This window comes from Xiphias gladius, chromosome 23 (genome assembly GCF_016859285.1).
Source record: "Xiphias gladius isolate SHS-SW01 ecotype Sanya breed wild chromosome 23, ASM1685928v1, whole genome shotgun sequence".
Taxonomy (NCBI): domain Eukaryota; kingdom Metazoa; phylum Chordata; class Actinopteri; order Istiophoriformes; family Xiphiidae; genus Xiphias; species Xiphias gladius.
The window spans coordinates 13,021,047-13,043,838 of record NC_053422.1 but is presented as its reverse complement, the minus strand read 5'-3'; the positions used below and the strand labels follow the sequence as shown (position 1 = coordinate 13,043,838).

Below are 22,792 nucleotides of genomic sequence, written 5' to 3'. Positions count from 1 at the left end.
TTTACATACATAAGTCTAGGCCACTCTTGTTTTGTTTTATAATTCAGCTGAAGGGGAATTTTGATTCAATTAAGTCTTCCAAAAATGTTAAAGCTATGAAAACTGTGCTTTTATGTACAGCTCTTTTTTGGATTTTGCTTTTCTGGTATTAAAATCGACCCCCCCCCTTATAAGTTGCACATTGTATGTTTAAAAAAAAATTGTGGTTTCAGTGAAACAGTCATCAAAACAAACAAGGTTGGAAAGCTGTGATGTCTGGGCCCCGTACATCTGCATCTTCTGTGGGCCCCATCAGAAATTAAGTGTTTATAACACATTTAAGGAAGTCTGCACAGACTGAAACATAAGCATATTTAAGCCCCTATTCCCAACATATTGTACTTACTGTGTGAAGCAGCACTCAGGTTTTACAACATTAGAGAAAACTATTTCTGTCACGTTTTTTTTGGTTCATTACAGACAAGGTATAAGACAAACGAGACATGTTTTCCATTATTTCTGCCGATACTGTGTATACATGTTGCACATTCCTAAATTGTTATTTTGTTTAATCAAATTACCCCACAGTACACTTGTTGCTATTTAAGGGTTTAGCATAGGAATAATAAAACACAATTGTGTAGAGAGAGTAGGAGGAAAGGGGGCTTAATACAGGCCCAGCAGATAATTTTCCCCTCAACGCAGGTTAATCCGTCCATCCGTCCATTTCCAGCAATAGTTGCTTTCAACTACCAGGTTACAAATCCAAATAAAAAATTCACACAGCAGGAATTTGTTATTTGCATCCACAACTACACATCTTTATAGTTCTCAAACAGATTTTGAGTAGGTTTTGGAGCAAACAAAAAGAATGTAATTGCCCCTAGCAAACCCTTCTCCCAAATAGCATTCTTAAAAATTACAGGTTATAATGACAGAAACACCTTTGGCAACAGGAATGTGGTGTATGATTTTAATAATGCTGTATAAAAAACTGCACTAAAAACAGAATAAGACATTTCAAATTTGTAGTTTTCTCATCTTGAGCACCATTAGCATAACACCTTGTTCCACTGGGTCTATCCAAATAAATAATGGATGGAACTGAGCAAGACACAGCTTCATTCCAGACAGTTATTAATCTACTTTTCTTCTGTTAAACTCCTTTGGCCTGCCCATGCTGTATCTGGGTGACCTGATCTGTCTGTTAATGCACTGGGTGACAGTGCAGAGAGACAATGAAGAGATTTCTGTTTGATACAACTGACGTTTGTCTCAATTGGAGGAACACATTCAGAAACAATAGAAATCACCTTGTGTAGGTACACACCCTCACAGACATAAATATTGATGAGGTGGCCCACTGTGAAGAATGGATCAGCAAGATCCTCCCTTAAAATGATTCATTCACTGTTAACTGTTAATATTTCTAATATCAGTGCAATTAGGATATGAACAGACACTCCAGCTAAATAGAAAAACATATACTAGAAACAGTGACTGGCCAATGAACATATTGCCCATCACACCTGTAAGGTTCATGTTGATGGCCCAGGAAAGGGGCCATAATAAATTCCTAGGGATGTGTTGATGTAAAATACAACATTTAAAATATTTTTATGGGAAAAGTAGTTGATGTAAGCAGGACATTATCTGAACTCGTAAATATTGAGTGTGGAGTCCCGCGAGGTAGTGTTTCAGGTCCTCTTGTCTTTTGAATGTATACGGATGATTGTGCTCTCCTAATGTCTCATAAAGACAAAACGTAAGTCTAACAGTCTCTCAGTAAGGCACTTTAAAATGTAAGCTTTTGGCTCTATATCAGCCATTCACCCCTGAAAGACAGAGGCTATGCTCTTTATTTGTAAAAGGAAACTCAGTCAGACATCAGAGTTTACATTTCAAACTGGGGAATCTTTGATTACCAATAAAAAACAGAGTAACATATCCAGAAGGTAACTTGCACCAATATCAGTCTGGGGAGTCAGTCCTTTCTAAGGTGAACCTGGTGATTAAATTTTTAGCCAGTAAAGTCACATTTTTCGACAGACCCGCTGCACATTTTCTCGCAGTAAATCTGGTTCAAGGTCACTTTGACTATAATGCGACCTTCTGGTATGAAGGCAGTTGCAAAAAAGAACAAAAAACTTAATTAAACGGTTATAACTCTTAACTGGAAAAGTAAAAATAAACCATACATAGGTAAGGGGGAAAGGAGATGGCATCTTGTATGGTTTTAGAAAAAATTAAATACATAGTATGTAACAAACAAGTTATTTCAAGAAATATGGGACCCCTTTTTACAGTGTCTGAGAAGGGAAGATGTACGAATTATACGGTTAGAAAATGACTATCCATCTCAGGTATAGGGCTATATTTAAATAGATTCAAGTAGATTTAAGTGGAGAATGGAGAATCTGAGGACGCATTGCTTGTTTATGTATGTGTATAGGAATGTTTGTATGTATATGTAAATTTTGGGGTTTGTTTCTTCTATTTTTTACCACTAAGCCTTTATGTGAATTGAGCTTTTTTTTGTCTTTTTTTCTTGAAAGGAACCTTGAATTAAATGTAAAAATGCCACAAACCTTATTATTTGTCACCAGTACGCTGTTCAGTTTTTTTGGAGGAAATAAGAGTTAGATTGGAGGGTCGGTGTGGTTGGGATAAGAAAATATGATGTAATTTTGATGGTATCATGTTAATTTTATGTTGTGTCTTTTTTTTTCTAGCGTTTAAAAAAATGAATAAGGGTAATTTTAAAACATCATCCATTTACACATGTCGAATCTGACCATTTCAGGAGGCTCAAAATCGAGTTGAGAGTCAAGTTGATTACACTAACATGTTGCTGTTTTTAAAAGTGCACAACCAAATTTAACTACTTTTACCAGTGGTGGAAGAAGCGTTGTTGCATGTAAATTGATGTTTTTTTAGTGTATGGTGATTGTTCTCTATACCTGCCCAGGGACAGCAGATGGAAATTAGCTAAAGCTAAATCTGGCATAAATAATCTCTTCTCATTTTGAGATTGATGTTTTTTGTGTAAGGTCCTTGTTTAATAAAGAGAGAAAAAAATAAAAGTAAATAAGTATTAATATCAAATATGCATAATGGTCCATTTAAAAAAAATATATATATATATCATATTATTGGATGTTATTAATTATTGATGCTTAAATGTGCAAGCATGACTTTAATGTTGCAGCTGCTAAAAGTGGGGCTAATTTTAAACTACTTTATATACTGAAGGGTAGCATAATCAATAATAATACCCTAATTTATTTGTTAATTGTGTTTTGTATTAATAATTGGAATCTGCAAAGTAAGTAACAACTAAGATTGTCATATAAATGTTGTGGACTATTAAGTGCAGTATTTGTCTCTGAAATGTAGTCGGGTAGAAGTATAAAGTAAACATAAAAAGGAGATTCTCAAGTTAAGTACAAGTACTTTAAAACTGTAGTTAATTACAGTACTTGAGTAAATGTGCTTATTTACTTTTTACCCCAGCTTGACACTCACAGCTTCATAAGCAGTAGTACAACAAATATCATGCTGTTTAGTTTTAAGAGTTTGATGGGTAAAAAAACATTTTTATTGTGCAGCAGAACCATGGATAAATCTTCCATCAGTCTAAAGTTGAAAACATTAGAGTGCATCTTAAAATAGCCTTAAAAAGATGGTTTCTCAGCACCTTGTAGCCTGATTTACACTGTGAGGAAAGCTTGGAACATGTTATATTAGCCACTCTGCCTCTGTGTAAATTTGATTTTGACTGGTGTTATGTTGTTTTTCAGATGCTGCGGTGGAAGTACATTTTTGGGCTTTATTGTATATTTATCCCTGATGATTGTGGCTACTGCCATGTAGAGTTATAGTAGTTTTAATCAAATAAATTCAGTCAATCAACAATGGTTAAATAGAAACAATAATACACGGCCATTCCTGTTTAGTTACAGTGGTAACAGCATCCACTGTAGGCAACTGTAATTAGATTATAATAGTGGTTACAACCAGTCAATCTTCCAGGTAGGCTCTGGATTTGATTGTAATCTGGGATTTGGTGGCTCAGTGCTGAGTGTGCGGGAACCCAGGAACTAGCCTGCATTTGCTTTACATACTATGCCATATGTAAACTAACACCTGAGAGCATATAAGTGTGAGAACGAGAGATTATGTGGGTAGTTATGTAATCTTAGTGTAATGCTTGGTCTTGGCAGTTTGGTAATTAGGATTATTGTCTGCAAACTGGGACCCCATTTTTCAAACTTTCAATATGTTATTTTCAAAGACTGAGCTGGGTGGGATGGCCTAACAGCCTGCAACAAGAAAGAATGCTGGTTAAAATTTCAATAAAGGCCCAGTTAGGTCTCTGTCAGAGGAAGTGGTTTGATATACCTTTGAGTAAGGAAGTGTCCAGCCTGCTTGTGTGTATGAGCCGAAACCTTCTTGGCAGCTTTAACAGACACATAAAAAGGAGATAAAATTGGAAAACAAATGCGAGAGGAAAAAAACGTGGTTAAAATGAGATGAAAATAGCTTAATTAGCCCTGTGTGCTATTATGTAAACAACCCACGTGAATTCTGTCAGAGACACACACAAAGAGTCCTCGTCTAGGTGTATGCTCAGGTAATGAGGTAAGCTCATTTTGTCACTCCTTCTATATTAATACAGGATTACATTTATTCTCAATCCCAAACTGACAAGCACCCCACGCACTTCCCTCAAAGGTACACGCATTGTCTACCAGGGACCGCCAAAGGTAGCGGGGCAGTCGTCTGTGTCACCAGCTGGAGTCGGGGGGGATCCATTCTTTTTGAATGTCACAAGCCCATGGAGGCCTGCTGTTCATTTGGCTGCTAACAGAGGCTTTGCCAGACAACAGGTGGATTTCTGTCAGGCAACAATACATTACAGTACTGTAAATCCAGTTTCATGAAGGTAAGACAAGAATTAAACTTCTGTTTGGTTAGAGCGAGACAATAACAGGTGATAATTTTTCTTAAGAAAACATGGTTTGTATTGACCAGTGATACAAGCTGTGTTCTTTCATATGTGGACTGTTATATCTATTGTGAGTAACATTTACTTAAAGGGACTTCATAGTGATCAAATAAATTTGGAAAGGTTATACAGTATTTCAGAGGTTTCTGTCTGAGTATGAAAGCTTCAATTCTCCAAATTTATAGTAGCCATGATCAAGTTATTTTCATCTAATATGTACAACATTTCTTCTACAGACAGTCTGTTGAGGTGTTTTTTTTTTTGTTTTTTTTTTTTTTAATGGTCTCCAACCTCTATAACCTTTTCCTTTGTCTTTATCCTCCAATATAATTCTAAAATATTAAAATCTCAAATATGACCTTGCTTAAAGTTTGGTATTATGAATGCCACATCCAGTTATAATGGATATTGTTCTACTTTTTAAACTATGATATAACTCCCCACCAATCCCATCCTTCTTTTCCAGATGTTTCCTTGGTCCGCTGTTTTCTCCCTTGAGCCCAAAGTGCCCGGCCAGCGCACGGCTGAGGAGTTGGTAACCAATACTCTGATGTTGGAGCTGGGGGCCATGGTGAAACGCACTGAACGCATCCATTTAGAGAGAGTGACAGAGGGTCGGCGCCGCCGTCGCAGCTGCTCCTCCACAGCTGACTACAGCTGGCTGGCCAACACCCCAACCCTGCAGCCCTACCAACTGACACCCAACAACCTGCTGGAACTGCAGGACCTCTGTACCAAGATCCCTCCTGCACAATGTGGCCCTGCAATTGTTAGGTGAGAGAGACAGCAACAAAGACAGGGAGACTCCGAGAGGGGCAGACATACTAAAAATACAAATGAGCAGGAGTAGCGAGGTATAACTGTTATTGAAAAACCAGACTGAAACAGGGAGTGAGATGTAGAGCCAAAGACATGCAGAAAGATTCAAAACATTAAGAAATGGAGAGCCACAGAGCCAGAAACAATGTTAGAGACCTAAAGAGAGAGACAGGCACGACATGAGCGTGAAATACAGGTAGGAACACAATATAAAGAAGAAACAGGAGGAGAGAGAGCGGCAGGGTTTCAATCTAATCCCTGTAACAACCTTCACTATAACTCAGTAAGCAAGCTGATACTTTCATAACCCAATTCTTTCTCTGAGAGACTACATGCATGACATCTTAAAAGTTAAATGCCCATGACAACCCAACCAGAGATCCTAAGCAGTGCTCAGACATCTGTTCTATCCTGCTCACAACTTGTTTAGCAAGATTTGCATTTCAGAGGTCTAAAGCTGAAAGGATTGGTCAGTGAATTGATTAGTTAATCAACAGAAAATGTATCTGCAACAACTTTAAAAACTTGTTCTGTATGTGAGAAAATATTTTATAGGCCAAACAATTAATTTACGAATAAAAAAGTAATCAGCAAATTAATTCACATTGACAATGTTCATTATTGGAAGCCTTATAACGGTCAAGGGTCATCGCTGAATTCTCGTGTCTTCTAACTTCTGCAAACAAATTCTCAGTAAAATTATGTTTCATTTTATTTTATTCAACATTTTACTGGTTCTGTCTGTCTATCTATATATCTACCTACCCACTTACCTACCTATATATCTATCTATCTGGGTTCATATCCCATCAAGGGCGTAGGTTGGGATTCTGGACCCCTTTAAAAACACTGTACTGCAGTGGCACCACCTGTATAGCTACATCTGTCTGTCTCTGTCCTCTCTTTTGCTTGGCTGACCTTGTTTCTGTCTTGTTTTATTGTGACTGTAAAGCTCTGTAAACCCATGCGTTAACCCAAAAGGGTTGGTCCTCATCGTCAATGTTCCTTATTCCTCCCACTACAGGTTCAGGAGGCTGGTGTCGCAGATGGAGCCCGAGGTTCACGAGGTTCCCCGGCTGTTTCGCTCAGTACTGCGCGACTGCGTGGACGAGATGAACAGAAATGAAGATGTTCAGACGCAGGACACAGTGTTTGAGAAGCAGCAGCGCAGCAAGAGCCTCTCATTTGTTACTTTCCGCACAAAGTTTTGCACGGGGAACTTGTTCAAAGGCAACGGAATGAGAGGCTCCAGGGGGAATCTGCAGCAGCAGGTGGATTGGTCAGATGAGGAGGAGGATGGAGAAGCAGAGGAAGAGGCCATCAAGGCCAGGGCGACGAAGGGAAGGAGCAACAGCATGCCAGATATAAGCCCGATGGAGCAAACTACCCAGGGGGGAGAGAAAGGAGGGAGAGTCAGGGGTGAGGTAATCCAGAGCGGATGGTGGGAGGGAAGGAAGAAACATCTATAGAGTTTTGCCTGGGGGAGAAAATTGAGTCACTGAGAAGAGTAAGGGGAGAGAAAGTAAGTCTAAATTATAGGGGGCCAGCATAAATATGGGGAGGAAAGAAAAAGTAATCAGGGAAACGATTCAGGGAAAAAGGGGACAGAATAGATTTGAAAAACATTCAGAAGATTTCTTTTTTAATAAATGTGCCCTCTTTCAAAAGGAGGAATAAAATCAAGAGAAAGAGAGGGCTTAAAAGATTTCTTCACTTTAAGGAAACCTGTCTACTTGCTGATGAACCTAAAGTCTTTAGTCCACCCCAAAAGCATTATTGTTTTGGTTTCAAGATGTCTGAAGCAGAGTGGTTAACATTTTGTTTTGTTATGCTGATGGTGTCTAAGAGTCTTCAGGCATGCTAGCTGCTTTTTGACACTACTAGCATTATGCTAACATGCTACAATGACAATGCTAACATGCTCAAATTTAGCAAGTATAATGTTTACCATGTTCGCCATCTTGCTTTGGTGTGTAAGCATTTGCTAATTAGCAAATGACTGAGGCATATGGAAATGTCATTAGGTTTGCAGGTATTTTTTTCAAAAACCAAAGTATTGGACAAATTAATATTTTGAACTGATGATGGTACTAAATGAAAAGTTAAAAGGATCAGCAAAGTTACTTCAATTTATCATCCAACCAAAAGTTGTTGAGACATTTCACTAAAAACCACAAATGTGAACCTCATGGTGGTGCTAGTCAGAGGATCACCAAAGTCAGTAGGATTTAGCATGTGAGGACCAGGGATGTCTGGACAACATTTTACGACAGTCCCTGAGATATTTCAGTCTCTACCAAAGTGGTGGGCCGCCCCTCACAAATTGCCATCCCTAGAGCTTCGTCGCTAATGTAGATAAAAACTTAAAATGTGCTGCATGGGATTTTGCTGAGGAAAATCTCTGAAATGGTTAACTTTCACATTCTTCGGGTATCTTTAAAACCAACTAAACAATGCTCTCTGAAAAACAGGTGCTGAGGAATCATTTACACATCTGATGAACTGTCCCTTTAGAAACATATTATGCAACAGACGGCACAGCTGTCAGTAGATGATGGGAAGTTCAGCTCGGGCCGCTTGTCTGGATATTCAGCAGCCACAGTTTGGCTCTGGATCACAAGCTCAGTTAACAGGTGCTCACATAGTGTATCCATTAAGCAAATCCTTGCAAGCAGGGAATAACTAGAATCAACTGTAATCTTATTTTTTATTGTGAATATAAAATGTATTTGGGGAAATAAATATACAATGTCCTCATCACTTCTATGTGATTAAAACATTGCTTTTTCACAAATATGTTTGTGTTTCTTAATTTAATTATAGATACAGTTGTGTAACATTTGACACTAAATGTTACTCTTGTGATTTTGGCCCATAAGTATATGTTAAGTGTACAATCTAGTAGGATTTGCACAAAAGGAACGAAAGATGCATGAACCTTTCCTCCACTATTGTGGTTGACAAGGCAAAATATTTACATGAAAATCTGCCTGGGGCCTTTACCCTGAGAAATGAAAGGAAGGAAAACCAAATACCATACGTCTTTGTGGTTTAAATATGTTGAATATAAACTGCAGCGCTGCCTTGTTTAGCACCTCAACGTTAGCTACTTTCATAGCCCAGCATGGCTAATTATATCACTGCTGACTAATCCTCTTATTCCAAGAAAATCTCAGCCATGAATGCCATCACCCCATTATTATTATTTTATTAATATGCACTTTCTTATCAATACATCATTATCACTATTTGCACTTTGTACATTGAAGTCAAGGCATTTGGCTAAAAAACAGACAGGGGAAAATAGGAAGAATATTTTCTTTCTTCTTAAAAAGATGCGGTCAATTAAATAACACCCTGTACATAAGATAAAGAGGGGAAGCAACTACAACAGTGACATCCAACCAGACACTTCCAGGGAATCTGGCTGATTGAGTCACTTCATTAGTGGGCCTTCAAAACCAGCGTAACCCCTTCATAAGCACTGATGTCAAACCTGGATCCTGTTCAGAGAGTCATAGGCTGAAGTCTTTCTGCAACAATTCAACCTGCCTCACGGCTGGCAACCAGACAGTTTAATTTAAAACAGTTTTGTTACATAACTTATCAACATTTCGTACGACTCATGCCTGAATTATAATAACAAAGCTCCCTTCAGCTGGCTTTAACTGCCTTCTTGTGCCTTCAGGAGAGAAAATGCTGGGTCACAGCCAGTGTCTTTGTATTGTGTCACAGTTCAATAAGAGTACCTATTTGGCAAATAGACTTTGAAAGAAAAACAGAATGTAAGCGGATAAAAAAAATATTTCACATCATAACCGAATGTTGGTAAGTTGTTGGTGAATGAGACACAGTCATGCTCTTCAGTAAAAAGCAGGTAAACTAAAAAGCAAAATAATCCAAGGATAAACTCCAGTTATGTTGTTTGGCTTTGAAATAATAATGATGGATGACATATGTCAAAGGGGTAAACAAGAAAAAAAAATCTAAATTAAAAAGACAGTTTGCAGAATCAAACCATTAATTTATAGCCATTTTGATTAAATGTTCATGAATAGTTGGTCAAAGTACAATAAAGAGCAGTTTTCTGTTCTCTGTATACAAAGTGGGAATTTTAGATGATTTATTCTGTTCATTTGACAGAGTTCAGCATCTTCATTCCTCACTAATTGTCGCATTAAGATCGAGAGTCTGTAGTTTGGGAATAATTAACAAGTCTGTATTAATCTGAGTAGATCCCAACCCTCCATCAAACTGTCACTTTGATAGAGAAGTCTGTCCTTCAAATACGACGTCTGGACATGTCGTCTCAGTTCAGCTTTAGTTTTACCTTTAGCATCCCCTCATTCGATGTGCTTTTTCCCCTCCCCTCAGCCGCCCCTCCTTTCTTTAGGCAAAGAAGACGACAAAGATGATGAAGAAGATGATGAGGACGAGAAAGATCTTGATCATGAGCCAGCGGTTGGAGGAGACTGACTGGAAGTATTTGAGTATCTCTGTGTGGGCGGCCTCCACATTCAGCTGAGTGTCCTCCACGTTTGCATCGATCCTGTAAGAGAGGCATGACAGCCAAAGTCATCAGTGAGACTGGGCTTTTAAAAACAGATCCAAATTATATTATATCTAATCAATATTCTTTCAAATCTGTTATTTTTGACATTTTATGGACAAAATGACAAGTCAAGTAATCACTAAAATAACTGTCAGATTGATCAGTAATGAAAAAATCGTCAGTTGCAAATCTTGATGATCTTACGCAATCCTTCCAGAAATTTCTGGAGCAAGTTGTTAAAACAAACAAAAACAGTTATTGATATTAAAAAATTGGTGTAATTTGATCAGTAACAGTGACAATGCATTGCTTTGAAAATCATTTTGATTACTTTATATGTGATTTTGCCTTTATTTCCCATATAGTTATTTATATCGGAAAATATACTTATCAACATTGTGATAAGGATTTCAACCAAATCACCCAGCCCTGATTAATTATTTCCAGATTTTTTTTGGAACGGACAGATCTTCATTTTCTAAAATTCTCATCACTCACATACTAGTTGCACTTATTTCTCTCCATTTCCCTCTCATTTACAGTTTCTTGCTTGTAAAACATTCTTTTATTTCCTTGGTATCTGAAAGTCCTCTATCCTTGATCCTCCATCTATTTCCATCTCCATCTTACCTCTGGATTGTCTCCTCTTGCTCCTTGACCATGTGTGCCAGCTGCTGGAATATAGAGCCCAGTTCCACAATGGTGCTCTCAATATTCTGCATGGTGTCTGCACGGCTCTGGATGTACGAGTCCTGTAATTACAAAGCCACGATGATTTCAAAAAGGGCCACGTTATAGGACACAAATGCACAGTTTACATATTCGGTCACAGTTTTCACCAAAGTTTTTAACCTACCTGCTCATCAATAAGTTGGAGTTGCAAGGGATTGGTCTGAGAGTCCATATCGATGGCCACATCCCCCAGACTCCGGGTCTCATCCTGCATCAGGACTGAGCTCTCTGAAGGGAGACAACAAGCAAAACACAAACAAATGTTCAACAAAATCAGACAGAAATCCTCAATGGTAGAGGGGAAAAGCAGTGAGAACAGCGGGCACATACAGTAGCTAGTTATACCCACTGGGAGAGTCAAACGTTCCAGGGAAATACCTTTTAAATTTGAGGTTGTATAGCCCTGGTAGTCATTGCGCGGCTCGCGAGCTGCATGCGGCTCCTGGGCCCCTTTTTTGCGGCTCCCTAAAATATTTTTTAATTTTTGCATTATAGAGGACCAAATACAGTAATAATCATTCAAAAGGACTTCGAGCAGTTCCCTAATACAACAGCTGTTGTTTTGAAAAGTACACTGGCAGTCAAAGTTTCTGTTCAACCTGTCCCATTTCTGAATAAATTTCAAGCAGTGTGCCCATAGTAAATACCTTAAAATTAGAAAAAATATAAAGGAATGAGTGTAAGTCCACTAAAAATCATATTATGGTAATAATAACTTATAATAGCTTGTTTTAACTATGTCATGAGGAGTCGTTTGCATACCATAAAGGTTCTAAATATCTCAACATTTCTATTTCAGTACCCTTTTGCTGAAAAACACATTAGTTATAATGGGACAATTTAATACACAATTTAAAGTCAGATGCACTGGATGTTACTTCGAGTCTCGACAATCCTACCATCAGCTGTCAAGAAAAATCTGCTATAGGTGCCTAATTACAGCAGTCATAACAAAGCTCATTTTCAATTAGAACTAGATAATGTCAATGAAATTAAATGTTATGAACATTCTTCATTCCCATCTGATGTATGTTTATGTATTTGTGTATGTATGTATTTTTTAAGTTATTTACATTGAGCACTTTGCTTAAAATTTAGCCAAAAATACTGAAATACTATAGGCTGTTCATGAACAATTTACTGGAAGTGTAAATGCCTGCACAGGAAGCGTCTGAGCTCCCCGTCAATTAGAGGGTCTCTGGTAAGTAGCCTGTTTAGCTATTTGTTTAGCAAAATGTTAAACTGAGCAGGAGCCAGACATGTCAAATATTGCCTCAAAGCCAAAACAAAGACACAATAAAGGTGTGTTCACTCTATTACACTTTTTGAAACTGCCAGTTTTCTTGAATTAGATGAACAGATGAAGAGCAGACAGTCTTTTAGGTAAAGACTGATTTCTAAAGTTGGGAATTTGGGAAGTTGAAATTTTTGCAGGAATGCACATGAACTAGGATATAATTTGTGAGGGTAGAGTTTGTGCTGCATATAAGGTTACATCAGTCTGTATGAAACCAGAATGAGACCAAAATGTAACAATAGAAACCTAACATTTCCTTTTACCCTTGTCTGTGCTGCAGGAGATGATTTGCACTTTGTAAATTTGAATGTAGGCCAGCTGCTCGTTGGTACTGACAAAGTTCAAACCTTATGAAGGATTTTAATCAGCACAAAATACCAGTATAGAGTGAACATTCCCTTAAGAAACTACAACAGCATGCTTTATTTACCTGTTGCTGCCATAACCTTAATGTGAGACCCTTGTAAAAATCACAGTGAGCGACTATGGGCATGAAGCTATGATGTGAATAGACTTACTGAAGTTGTTGGCCATCAGAGGAGAAGACGAGACAGGAGGCTGGGAGAACTGCTCTCTCCTACTTCGCTGCTGCTTCAGGTTCTGCAGGAAAACGGACCAATGATGGAGGGGGTAAACATGACTGAGAAGAAACCTTGTGTCTGATTCACAACTTTAGTTTTGAGTATTTTCTGACTTTGAATGATAAAGTGTACCAAATGTAAGGTATACCTCACCTCTGTTCTGACTTCTAGGACTGATTTGAAGTCATTGGACATTGAAGCCAGTTTGGACTGTGGACAAGTAAAGATGCAGCAAAGTTAAACAAAGTGTAGCTTAATTCAGCTGTGTACATTTGTTACAGGCCAATGTTTCTATAAACAAGATTTATAGAAACATTTTCTGATGCCATTATTTATGAGAAACAAAACTACTTCCATGAAAAAAAGATGTATTTTTAAAATTACACACTTTATTTTAGTGTGCATAAACAAAAGCACAATTTGATTTAAATGATCAAGAAAATGATAACATAAAAATGTTGACAATAAAGAATATTTTTAATTCAAAAAGATACTTTTAACCTGGTTCTTTTCAGGCTACTTTCAAAATTCCTGCCCCAATTGGCAAAACCACTGGCCATTAAAGCAAAGTTTACCATGATTTAAATAGTTCTAGTGCAAATGTACAATCTGGTATGAATTAGCCCTTATTGAATGTACCTGTAATGACACCACTATAGTGTTAGAGTGGGTTTGGATATGCCGCCCACCCGGAGCTCCACGGGACCTCACCAAGTCCTGCAGCTGTGCTATCTGTTTGTTTAGACTGTTGATGTCCTAAAAACATAAACACAAGAGAGGTAGAAAAGAATTTACTAGATATTTACGGGATTGTAGTTAGCTGCTCTATTCTTAAACAATGTATAGTTACTGCAAAACCACATTTCATGAGATGTTAACAATTCAACTCACTTGTTTAATGATGTAAGTTAGTTCCTCGATCTCCACTGCCTTGTCGTCAAATAGAGATTTTCTTTTTGCCACTAAAGCACCATAATGACAGAATGTAGAATCAGAGCTCTGGATGATATCACACACAAATTCAAGATTTTTATAACATTTTAAGATTTGCTAATATAACATTATTAGAACACTTACAAATAGTCAGCTTTTCCAGTTTGGCAAATGTATTGCTCAAGTCTTTCCCAATTCTCCTACAAGGGGAAAAAAAAAAAAAAAAAAAAAAAAAATGTAGCTTTCTTTGTCACTCTGGGAAATGTGCTTGTTTGGATTCTTACCAGGAGTTAGATAAACAGGATTTTATCAATAACATTTGTGTCCATGTCTCCCTGCTTACAGTCTATAAGATAAGCTGGGCCAAACATGTCCTGGACAAATCCCTCCAATAAAAATTTACATCAATCTTCTCATTTCACTTGCAGTAATACAACTACAGTATTGCCGCATACCCTATATAAGAAAAATAAAGTTGTATTTCATATGCAGTAAGGAGGAGGAGGATAATGCTGTGTGAATACAAATAATGCAACACCCAAAATCAACATGAGAGAACATGTATATTCAGCAAATATTCATGTGCTGTTGAAGAAAACAGACTATGAGGAACTTACTTGGCCATAACTGTAAAGTCACTGCGCTGCCTGAGAGCGCTGAGGGCTGGTTTACTGGGCTGGACTCCATTCTGCTAGGAAGGTAAAAAGTAGAGAGCATGAGATGGACAGGGAAATCAAAAATAAGAGGCCAAGGGGGAGCTGTGAAATTATGACAACAGGTCTCCTCAACATTGATTTAGGGCTAATAAACTGGCCAAGTATGGAGAATTCATTGATTCCTATTTTGTTGATCTACTAAACATCGTAGGCAATTAAGTAAAAAATTCCATGTATTTTCAGTTACATGCTGGGTAGAGGCTTCCTTTTATTACGTTACTATTAGTGCAAAATTAATACTATGGACTTTTTGACTGTTGGTAAAACCAAGTAAACATGTTTTGTGGTGTTACTATGAGCCCTGGTAACTTTTAAATATAGTCCATCTGGATTATTGTGGCTGATACAACAGTGATGTTTGAGAGTTAAAAAAAAAAAATCTTATAACAATAAATTGACAATGCTGCTATTTTAACATATAACATAAACAAGCATTTTTGATAAGGATCCCTAAAATTTGTCAGTTAAAGAACTGTGACCAAGATATGTACTGATTGAAGCATTTTACAGTTTAAAAATTGACTTTTTGATGCTCTCTGGTGGAAAAGGTGCGAGTGTTTCAAAAATTCCTCCAACATATGTATCGGATATATACACTGGTATCAATATCTCTGTGATAACTAATATTGGCCAATATACTAGTATTGCTGACTGACTCCCATTTACCATTATTTTTTAAGATTGGGAATCACGTTTTGGCATCAGTTGGGGAGTAACATTAGATATAACTTTTGGCTGTTAGGCTAGCTAGGAAGCTCATAAAGGAAACTTCTTTAATTTTAGCAAAAACAGGGTCCATGTGCTCGTTCTGCATCTCTTGTTGTTTTGTGTCTCTTTTACCTGTCCTTATTCTGTCTTAACTGTAACTTTCAAACAAGAAATATTAACAGCCACTTCATACAGAGGCTCTGGCCCCAGGGGCCACCTAACCCCTTGGGCCCCTGGGCCTGTGCCCCATAGGCCTCAATAAATTCATGTAGTTAATAAGTAATTGTAGGCCTTATTTTCTGTCATTCATAAATCGCTATGACCAGGAAAAAGGGTATTAAATTGCATTTAGGTTGTATTAAAAGGTGGTTAAAAGTCTTTAATTTAATTTGTTAAACACTGGAGAAACCCTGTTTGATGTTTTTCGCCTTGAACAATTAACCAAATATATTCGATGCCAGATATATTAGATAGACTACTGAACGCCTTTGTGAAACCAAAACCTGAGAAGGGAATAAACAGGAACCAAAACTAAGAGTAACCAAACCAAAATTCATCAGCATAACAAAAAGCCTCAGTGAAAACACAATCAGTGCACTGTGGAATGTAAATGGTAAGAAAAGAGGGCAAAAGCCTAACTTTACCGAAAGTGATTCCTTTATTATTGTGCTGTGATGTCAGGTGTCCTGTCCAAACATACCTGTCTGCCCTGGAGAGATTTACAGGCTGACTGGAACTCGAGGGTCCGGTCACGGCACGTCATCCTGCCGCCAGGAAAGGCTCACCAGCCCGCAGCAGAACAGAAAACCACCTCTTCGTCCGCTCTGTGTGATGGATAAACACGAAGACCTCCCGGTGGGCGGACGGACTCACATCCAAGGTGGGGTATATTTCATGGACATATTTACACACATGTCTAAAAAAGGACGTGTCAAAACAACTTTTATGCGATCACAAGCTAGCATTTTGAACTTTACCTGATAATACACCCAATTCGATAGGGCTGGTTGGGTAGGGAGTTACAAACCCAACCGGTACCGTTAGCTCACAGCTCGGTTCCCAACGAGACAGTACTTAAGCTAAACCACATCAACCAGGCGACAAATAGCAAACAACCGCCACAGGCATGCTAAATATAAACATTATTAGGTAAGAATGATTATCCAAAGTGTGGACCAGCTCTGTCTGTGAAGGCCGTCCATCACGACACAGCTGATCGCGGCCTCACCAGCTAACCACAGGCTAACGTTAGCTCCAGAAACCTAACCGGGTTTTCCATACGGTCTCTCCTGCTTTACCTTGGTAAAATCCCACCTAAACCAGCCCATTGAGGCTAAACCTTATTTAAAAGACCGACATCAGTTGGTTCCGACTTACTTGAATCGATATTAGATCATATTTCGAGAGCTCCCGATGTTTCTGTACAAAACTAATCAAGCCAGGAGTTAAAGTTCCGATCCGGGTCATTTCCGGCATTGACGTCACTGCCACGTCTACTTTACCGAGGCAGAAAATCCCTGCAGGTGCAACGCACCACCACCAGGGGTCCCCCTGTCTCCTGTTCACACTATAGTAGGAATAACATTAATACTTATATTTATTTACTGTTCGGAATGACACAGTCAAGCCTGAAACTTACAGTACTGTGCAAAACTTTTGGGCAGTAAAAGTAAAGTAAGGATGCTGTCAAAAATAATGCAGTAAATTTACAGTAGAGTGCAGCAAACAGAGAAAAGGTAGGTTGTTTCAAGCAACGTGGAGAACTTGCCACAGTTCTTCTGTCTCAGCGTCTTCTGTCTCTTCATGTAATCCCAGAATGACTCCATGATGTTGGGATCAGGGCTCTTTGGGGGCAGAGACCATCCGTTGCAGGACTCCTTGTTCTTCTCGTCCCCGAGGATAGTTCTTTATGACTCTGGCTGTATGCTCGGGCTCGTTGTCATGCTGCAGAATGAATTTGGGACCGATCAGACGCCTCCCTGATGGTATCGGGTGATGGATAAGAAGCTAAACATCTACAGTGTCTAAACGTTGGCACAGTACTGCATTTCCATTTTGGTCTCCGATGTAGAGAAAGTAAAGATGCAGAAGTTCAGATGAATAGACATGAGAGTCTGGCATCCTATTACTAACAAACAAATAAAATAAATACGTGAATGATCATCAATAAATTACCCCAGGACAACTAGCAAGAAATAAACAAATTGTAAAAATTACATACAAGTTGTAATTATGACAATAAGTTTACATTTCCAGGTTTCCCATAAGCCACAATTAGGCCTTATTTTTAAAGTTGTTGTAATTACCTATTTTTCATGTGTAAAAGTACATTATTCCATGTCCTATCCATGGTTGGATTAACCTACTACGAGGCCCAGATGCTATCTTCATCTTCAGAATGAAATGGGAGGTAAATGTCTTCCACAGGAACTCTTACATTCAGTACAGAATCAGAATCAACATTGGGCAACTATGTTTAAGCATACACCGAGGCTGACTCTAGTTTAGAGTGTGATTGGCTGCTGCCTCAGGTGAGTCAACCTGCGGGTACCGTATGGTATGGGGAGAGAGATAACATCCAGTAGGCTCTTTGATCTCCTCTCACTCCTACGGGTACCCACATCCTCCACCTGACAGGATCGAGCATGCCAGACCACAACTATGCCCTCTCCTATTTACCTGCTAGACAACCAACGGCAAAACCCCCAAGCCTTCCACCCTCCCCCTATGTCCTGCACCACCATCCACACTCCCCTTCACCTCTTATACCCCACTTTAATCCACCAAATGTATTTTTTCTTCAGAAAACTTCTCTTTATGCTTTCACACATTATTTGATGTTTCAATCTGATGAACAAAATTAACCCACATGGGGACAGAAGAGAATAGTTTCTCCTTTAAAATCTCCCTAATCTTTTTGATTTTGCTTTTAGCTCTTTTCTTCTATGCATTACATTCGATTGTTGAACTGATCTGATCTTGATCTTGTTTTATCATATACAGTATATTCTTATATTGTTTATATTTTTAGCCATGCTAGCAGCTATGAATGGCAAGGCACAGTCCGTGATTTGGTTGGTCCACCACTTTCCTGACTAACTATCTCAACAATTCTTGGATGGATCTCATGAAATTTTTTTACACACATTCATAGTCCACAGAGGATGAAGCCTACTGACTCTGATGGTCCTTCAACTTTTTTATTGCTAATTAGTAAATATTAAAATGCTAAACTATGAACGGTAAACATGGTGAGCATGTTAGTACGTTGACATGACCATGAAATCAAAGCACCACTATGCATTAGTACAACCTCACAGAGCCGGTAGCATGGCTGTAGACCTTTAGTTTTGTTGATGATGAGCTTTAAATCATGTAGTATAGTGTATGTTAGTGTAGTAATGCAAATCCGTTTTTTACATTATGAATTACTAAACTAATATTGCAAACACTTTCTTATTTGCCAAGCTGTGGCAAATCTGGACTTAATCATGCTCATGCCAATGGAGCAAAACATTTGAATTTGGCTAATTTTTTTTTTTTTTTACCAGTGAGGGGAATTGAAACCTACTCATAAAGGCTGTCATGTTCACACAAAATTCTCAACCTGCTGACTTCACAGATACTGTTTCCCATGTAGTAAAAAAGAACCGTAAATCTTTCATCAAGGTTGATGTCCTTAGGTGGAGTGAGACAGACGAGGCCTGATGAGCCATGTTTCTGTTGGAGATAACACTGTTTGTTTGCTCTGTAAAATAAAATGAAATAGTTCTCAGTGGTCGCAAGAGAGGTTTGAAAACACTCACTTTCTCTCTCTCTCTCTCTTTAACCCACACACACACACATACACACACACACACACACACACACGAGTGCTGATACCATCTAACAACATACACTTGCAGGCCAGATAGCGTATGGTACCTGCTTCAACACAGCTGCTGCTACAAAAGCAGGGAGGAAACCATGACTGGAGTTGTTAGAAAAACACAACTACAAACGCAGAGAAAGCAAGGTGGAAAAATACAGGAAGTCCTGATACAAGTGCAAAGATTGAGCGAGACAGGGATATGGATGATGAAATGAAGGGTGCAGAGGGATGGAGCGAGGCATGCGAGGAGAGAGACGTGTGAGCTGCTAGTTGGAAAGACACAGAAAGTGAAATCAATGCATGAAATGTGAGAATACTAGTCAAAGAACCACATGAGAGTCTGAGCAGAGACAGTGTTTCTGTCCCTCCATTACTATTCACCAGTATGATGAGACATTTTTGGGGTTTCTGACCAACGCAGAGCTTTAAAAAGTAGATTTTGGAGTAAAGCACCTTTTCTGTAACATGATGCATGAGTCACTCTGTCCTTTTCTCATCCTCTCTCACTATGTCTCCCTAATCTTGCAGCTATATTTAGTACTGGCATAATGCCCTTCCAGACAGATAGGTTGGCAGCAGAATTAGCGCCTCTCCTTTTCTCTTATCTCCTCTCTTCTCTCTTTTCCTCATTTCTCTTTTCCTTTCCTTATCTTTTCTTTTCTTTTGTTTCTTATCTTCCTTTCCTCTTCCTCAAAATAGACACTCTAAAACCCTCACACAATGTTAGGAGTATTTATGGTCATGATGACCAAATAAAACCACTGCCAATATACAGAACGTTCCATCAATCATCATTGATAATTCTGTCACTCATGCTTATCAATTTATAACCAGTAACTGTGACAGAAACAGGATGTCATTAACATTATCACCCTGGCTTTGGTCTAAAGTCTGCTCTATGATGCGAGGACACAAATGTGGGGGCAGAACATCATATTGCCAGCAAATTTGATCGTCACCCTCAGTGTCATCATAAGCGTCATCATCGTCATTACTGATGCCATGAGGAAGAAAAGCCCGGTGCTCAGCAGTCCCATCGCAGACAGCGACAGTATGTTTGCGGGAATACAGAGACAATATGCTGTCCTATCAGTCTCTAACACAAACTCACTCTGAGGCCACAATTGACAATTTGGGGTAAATGCTGAAACAGAGAGTAACAGAAGCTCAGGTGTAGAAGGGTCATCAACATCAGCAAACAGACTCACTTACACAGTATTATCTATTTAAGTTTGCTGTTAACATTTGCAAATGTTATGTTTACTGAACTGAGAAAGAGTGAGTTATATTGTTTAGGAATTACATACTCTCACTTAAAGTAAAATATGTAATGCCATGGTGTAAAAATATTCCTACACCAGTAAAAGACCTGAATTTTGATTTTTACTCAGGTAGAAGTACAGATTTATTATCATTAAAATTTACTTAACAGTTCAAAAGTAAAAATTAATAATGATGCAGCAGAATGGCCCCTGTGAGATATAAATAATTAAATATTAGGCTACATAACTGTATTATCACTATCACTTAAACATCAACCCATGAATAGCTGGTGGAAGTGGAGCCAATTTTAACTATTTTACAGACTATTGAGTGATTTAATCTATAGAAAGGCATTCAATTTATGATAGTGGTGTTATTCTAACAAGTGTTGTAGTAACAACACCACTATCATGATCGTTGATGATTGTGTTGGTAATGACTGGATGTACTCCATGTTTTATGAAATGATGTCTCTTGATCTACATTGTTTTATGTGAGCTGGGTTTTAGAATTTGTTTTACATAATTTTACTAGGCTATATGTTTTATGTAATGCACGTTTAAGCCTGCATCACTGTTTCACCTGGCTGCAAGACAAATTCATAGTTTACGTAAGTTTAAAATTTAATAAATCCTATATTCTGTATGTAAAATCTTCATTTGCAAAGAAACAACTACAATAGCTTACCACACAGCAAAGCCAAAACCCAGTAACTAAATATTTGGTCAAAACTGAATTAAGACCGGAATCAGATTTTTTGATGTCTTACCTTACCATAAAAATATCTACCATACAAATGTGTAATGTTTGTGAAAAAACAAATTAAAAATTCACAAGAACTCGAAAACAGTGTTTAAAAAACAAACTGTTGTGACTGCACTTGGGCCAGTTAAAGCTAGCTGTTGAGATAGACTGCTGCTGAGGATGACTATTAGGAGGTGAACCCATTTTACCCACTTTATCCTCTTTCATGGAAGATTTAATTTTGATGCTCCAACATCTTGGTAATTATACTGAACCACATAAATAAGACAGTAGGCTAGCTAAATCTTAAATCACAATGGAGAAAGTAAGTAACATGACTAGTCCTGTTAAATGCTAACTAGCTAAAAGCTAACTAGCCTCAGTTAGCAGAGTAGCCTTTGACTGTAGTGGAATTTACGTGATATCATTTGGTAGAATGACCTTTAAGTCACATTTTTAATGCATTTAATTGATTGTTTAATTTATTAAAGTAGCTCCTTGGTGTTTCTTCTTCAACTTTCGAGACACTAGAACATACTGAATTTTGTTTGTAGATATTGTGTTTTCCCTTCACCCTTTAGATCCAACCATAGACTGCAGTTTTCTCTGCAGTCTTGCAGTCTTTTCTGTTTTTAGATTTTATTAAAAGCCTGTGAAAATTATTAATAATCTGCATAAAAGGCATACATTTTCAACTTCACTATTTCTGTTATTACTGTGCTGTATCTATATTGCCTTACAAAGGCAGTATAGATGTCAAATTTAAAAAAGTACAATATTTGCCTCTGAAATGTAGTATAAAGTAGCATAAAATGGAAATACTCAAGTAAATACTAGTACCTCAAAATTGTACTTGAGTAAATGAGTAATTTTCCACATGCACAGTGTTGGGCTGCACACCTTTGTACTCGACGAGCTTCTGACTCAGCAGTACAGATGAGAGGAGGAGAGGGAACAATATTATGTCTAATAACACCACGTCACAATAGGGTGGCACTGTAATCAAAAATGCCTGTTTGCCTTTCATTACCATCAAATGAGAGATTAAAACAAAAGAAACGGGGGCAGAACGAGAGGGAGGGAAGCTGAGGTCAAACCAGAGGGACATTAGACACAGGGACAGCAGCATGGACAAACAGCGACAGGAAGAAAATGAGAGGTTTATATGAAAAATAAGACATTTCCTTTAATAACATCTGTAACATCACGGTTGTATCCTGGTATAATTTTCAATATATTTGACGATGCAGTATACACTTTCATGTGGACACTGGACTGATTAATTAGCATTTATATAGTAATACAACATAAAACTGCATTGTTTTCTACCAAGACATTATAATAGGGCACAAATGGTGTAGCAGCAAAAAAAGAATGTAGGATTTTCTTTATACATAGGCTACAGTAGTGTATTTGCAGAGACGAGATTCATTGCAAAGTACAGCTAAAATGAAGTTAGAAATACATTTCTAATGTATGCTGTAAGTCATACACAAGGTCATGGCTGAATATTAGAGATTATAAAATGTTAAATAGTTAGTAGGGGGTCTCTATAGGCTACTAAGACACTGGAGGCGAGAACAGGGTTA

The 22,792-nt window shown here is 38.0% G+C and overlaps 2 protein-coding genes across 7 annotated transcripts; one reads left to right on the top strand and one right to left on the bottom strand.

Annotated features, from left to right (window-relative positions):
* The first annotated feature begins 5,453 nt into the window (after positions 1-5,453).
* zgc:162144 (RD3 domain-containing protein) lies at positions 5,454-7,275 on the top strand. Its single transcript, XM_040120569.1, has 2 exons — positions 5,454-5,761; positions 6,831-7,275. The coding sequence occupies exons 1-2, from the start codon at positions 5,454-5,456 to the stop codon at positions 7,273-7,275; spliced, it is 753 nt and encodes a 250-aa protein (XP_039976503.1).
* Positions 7,276-8,989: 1,714 nt separating this feature from the next.
* stx5a (syntaxin 5A) lies at positions 8,990-16,819 on the bottom strand. 6 transcript variants are annotated; one of them, XM_040120400.1, is made up of 12 exons: positions 16,703-16,819; positions 16,026-16,241; positions 14,519-14,592; positions 14,046-14,101; positions 13,860-13,930; positions 13,608-13,724; positions 13,122-13,178; positions 12,906-12,987; positions 11,469-11,555; positions 11,215-11,318; positions 10,989-11,110; positions 8,990-10,355 (listed from the first exon to the last, which is right to left on the bottom strand). In XM_040120400.1, the coding sequence occupies exons 2-12, from the start codon at positions 16,086-16,088 to the stop codon at positions 10,196-10,198; spliced, it is 993 nt and encodes a 330-aa protein (XP_039976334.1). In that variant the 5' UTR covers positions 16,089-16,241; positions 16,703-16,819; the 3' UTR covers positions 8,990-10,195. The 6 variants fall into 6 exon arrangements, with proteins under 6 accessions (XP_039976334.1, XP_039976338.1, XP_039976335.1 ...); XM_040120404.1 differs by having other exon boundaries at positions 14,519-14,589; XM_040120401.1 differs by having other exon boundaries at positions 16,026-16,149.
* Between the last annotated feature and the right edge of the window lie 5,973 nt (positions 16,820-22,792).

Excerpts from the sequence above, each read along its gene's own strand:
- zgc:162144 (XM_040120569.1), top strand. The coding sequence starts at position 5,454 with ATGTTTCCTTGGTCCGCTGTTTTCTCCCTTGAGCCCAAAGTGCCCGGC. Across the intron at positions 5,762-6,830 it reads TGTGGCCCTGCAATTGTTAG|GTTCAGGAGGCTGGTGTCGC; the intron begins GTGAGAGAGACA and ends CTCCCACTACAG.
- stx5a (XM_040120400.1), bottom strand. The coding sequence starts at position 16,088 with ATGACGTGCCGTGACCGGACCCTCGAGTTCCAGTCAGCCTGTAAATCT. Across the intron at positions 13,725-13,859 it reads TAACTTACATCATTAAACAA|GACATCAACAGTCTAAACAA; the intron begins GTGAGTTGAATT and ends TTATGTTTTTAG. Across the intron at positions 12,988-13,121 it reads TCCTAGAAGTCAGAACAGAG|AACCTGAAGCAGCAGCGAAG; the intron begins GTGAGGTATACC and ends GTTTTCCTGCAG.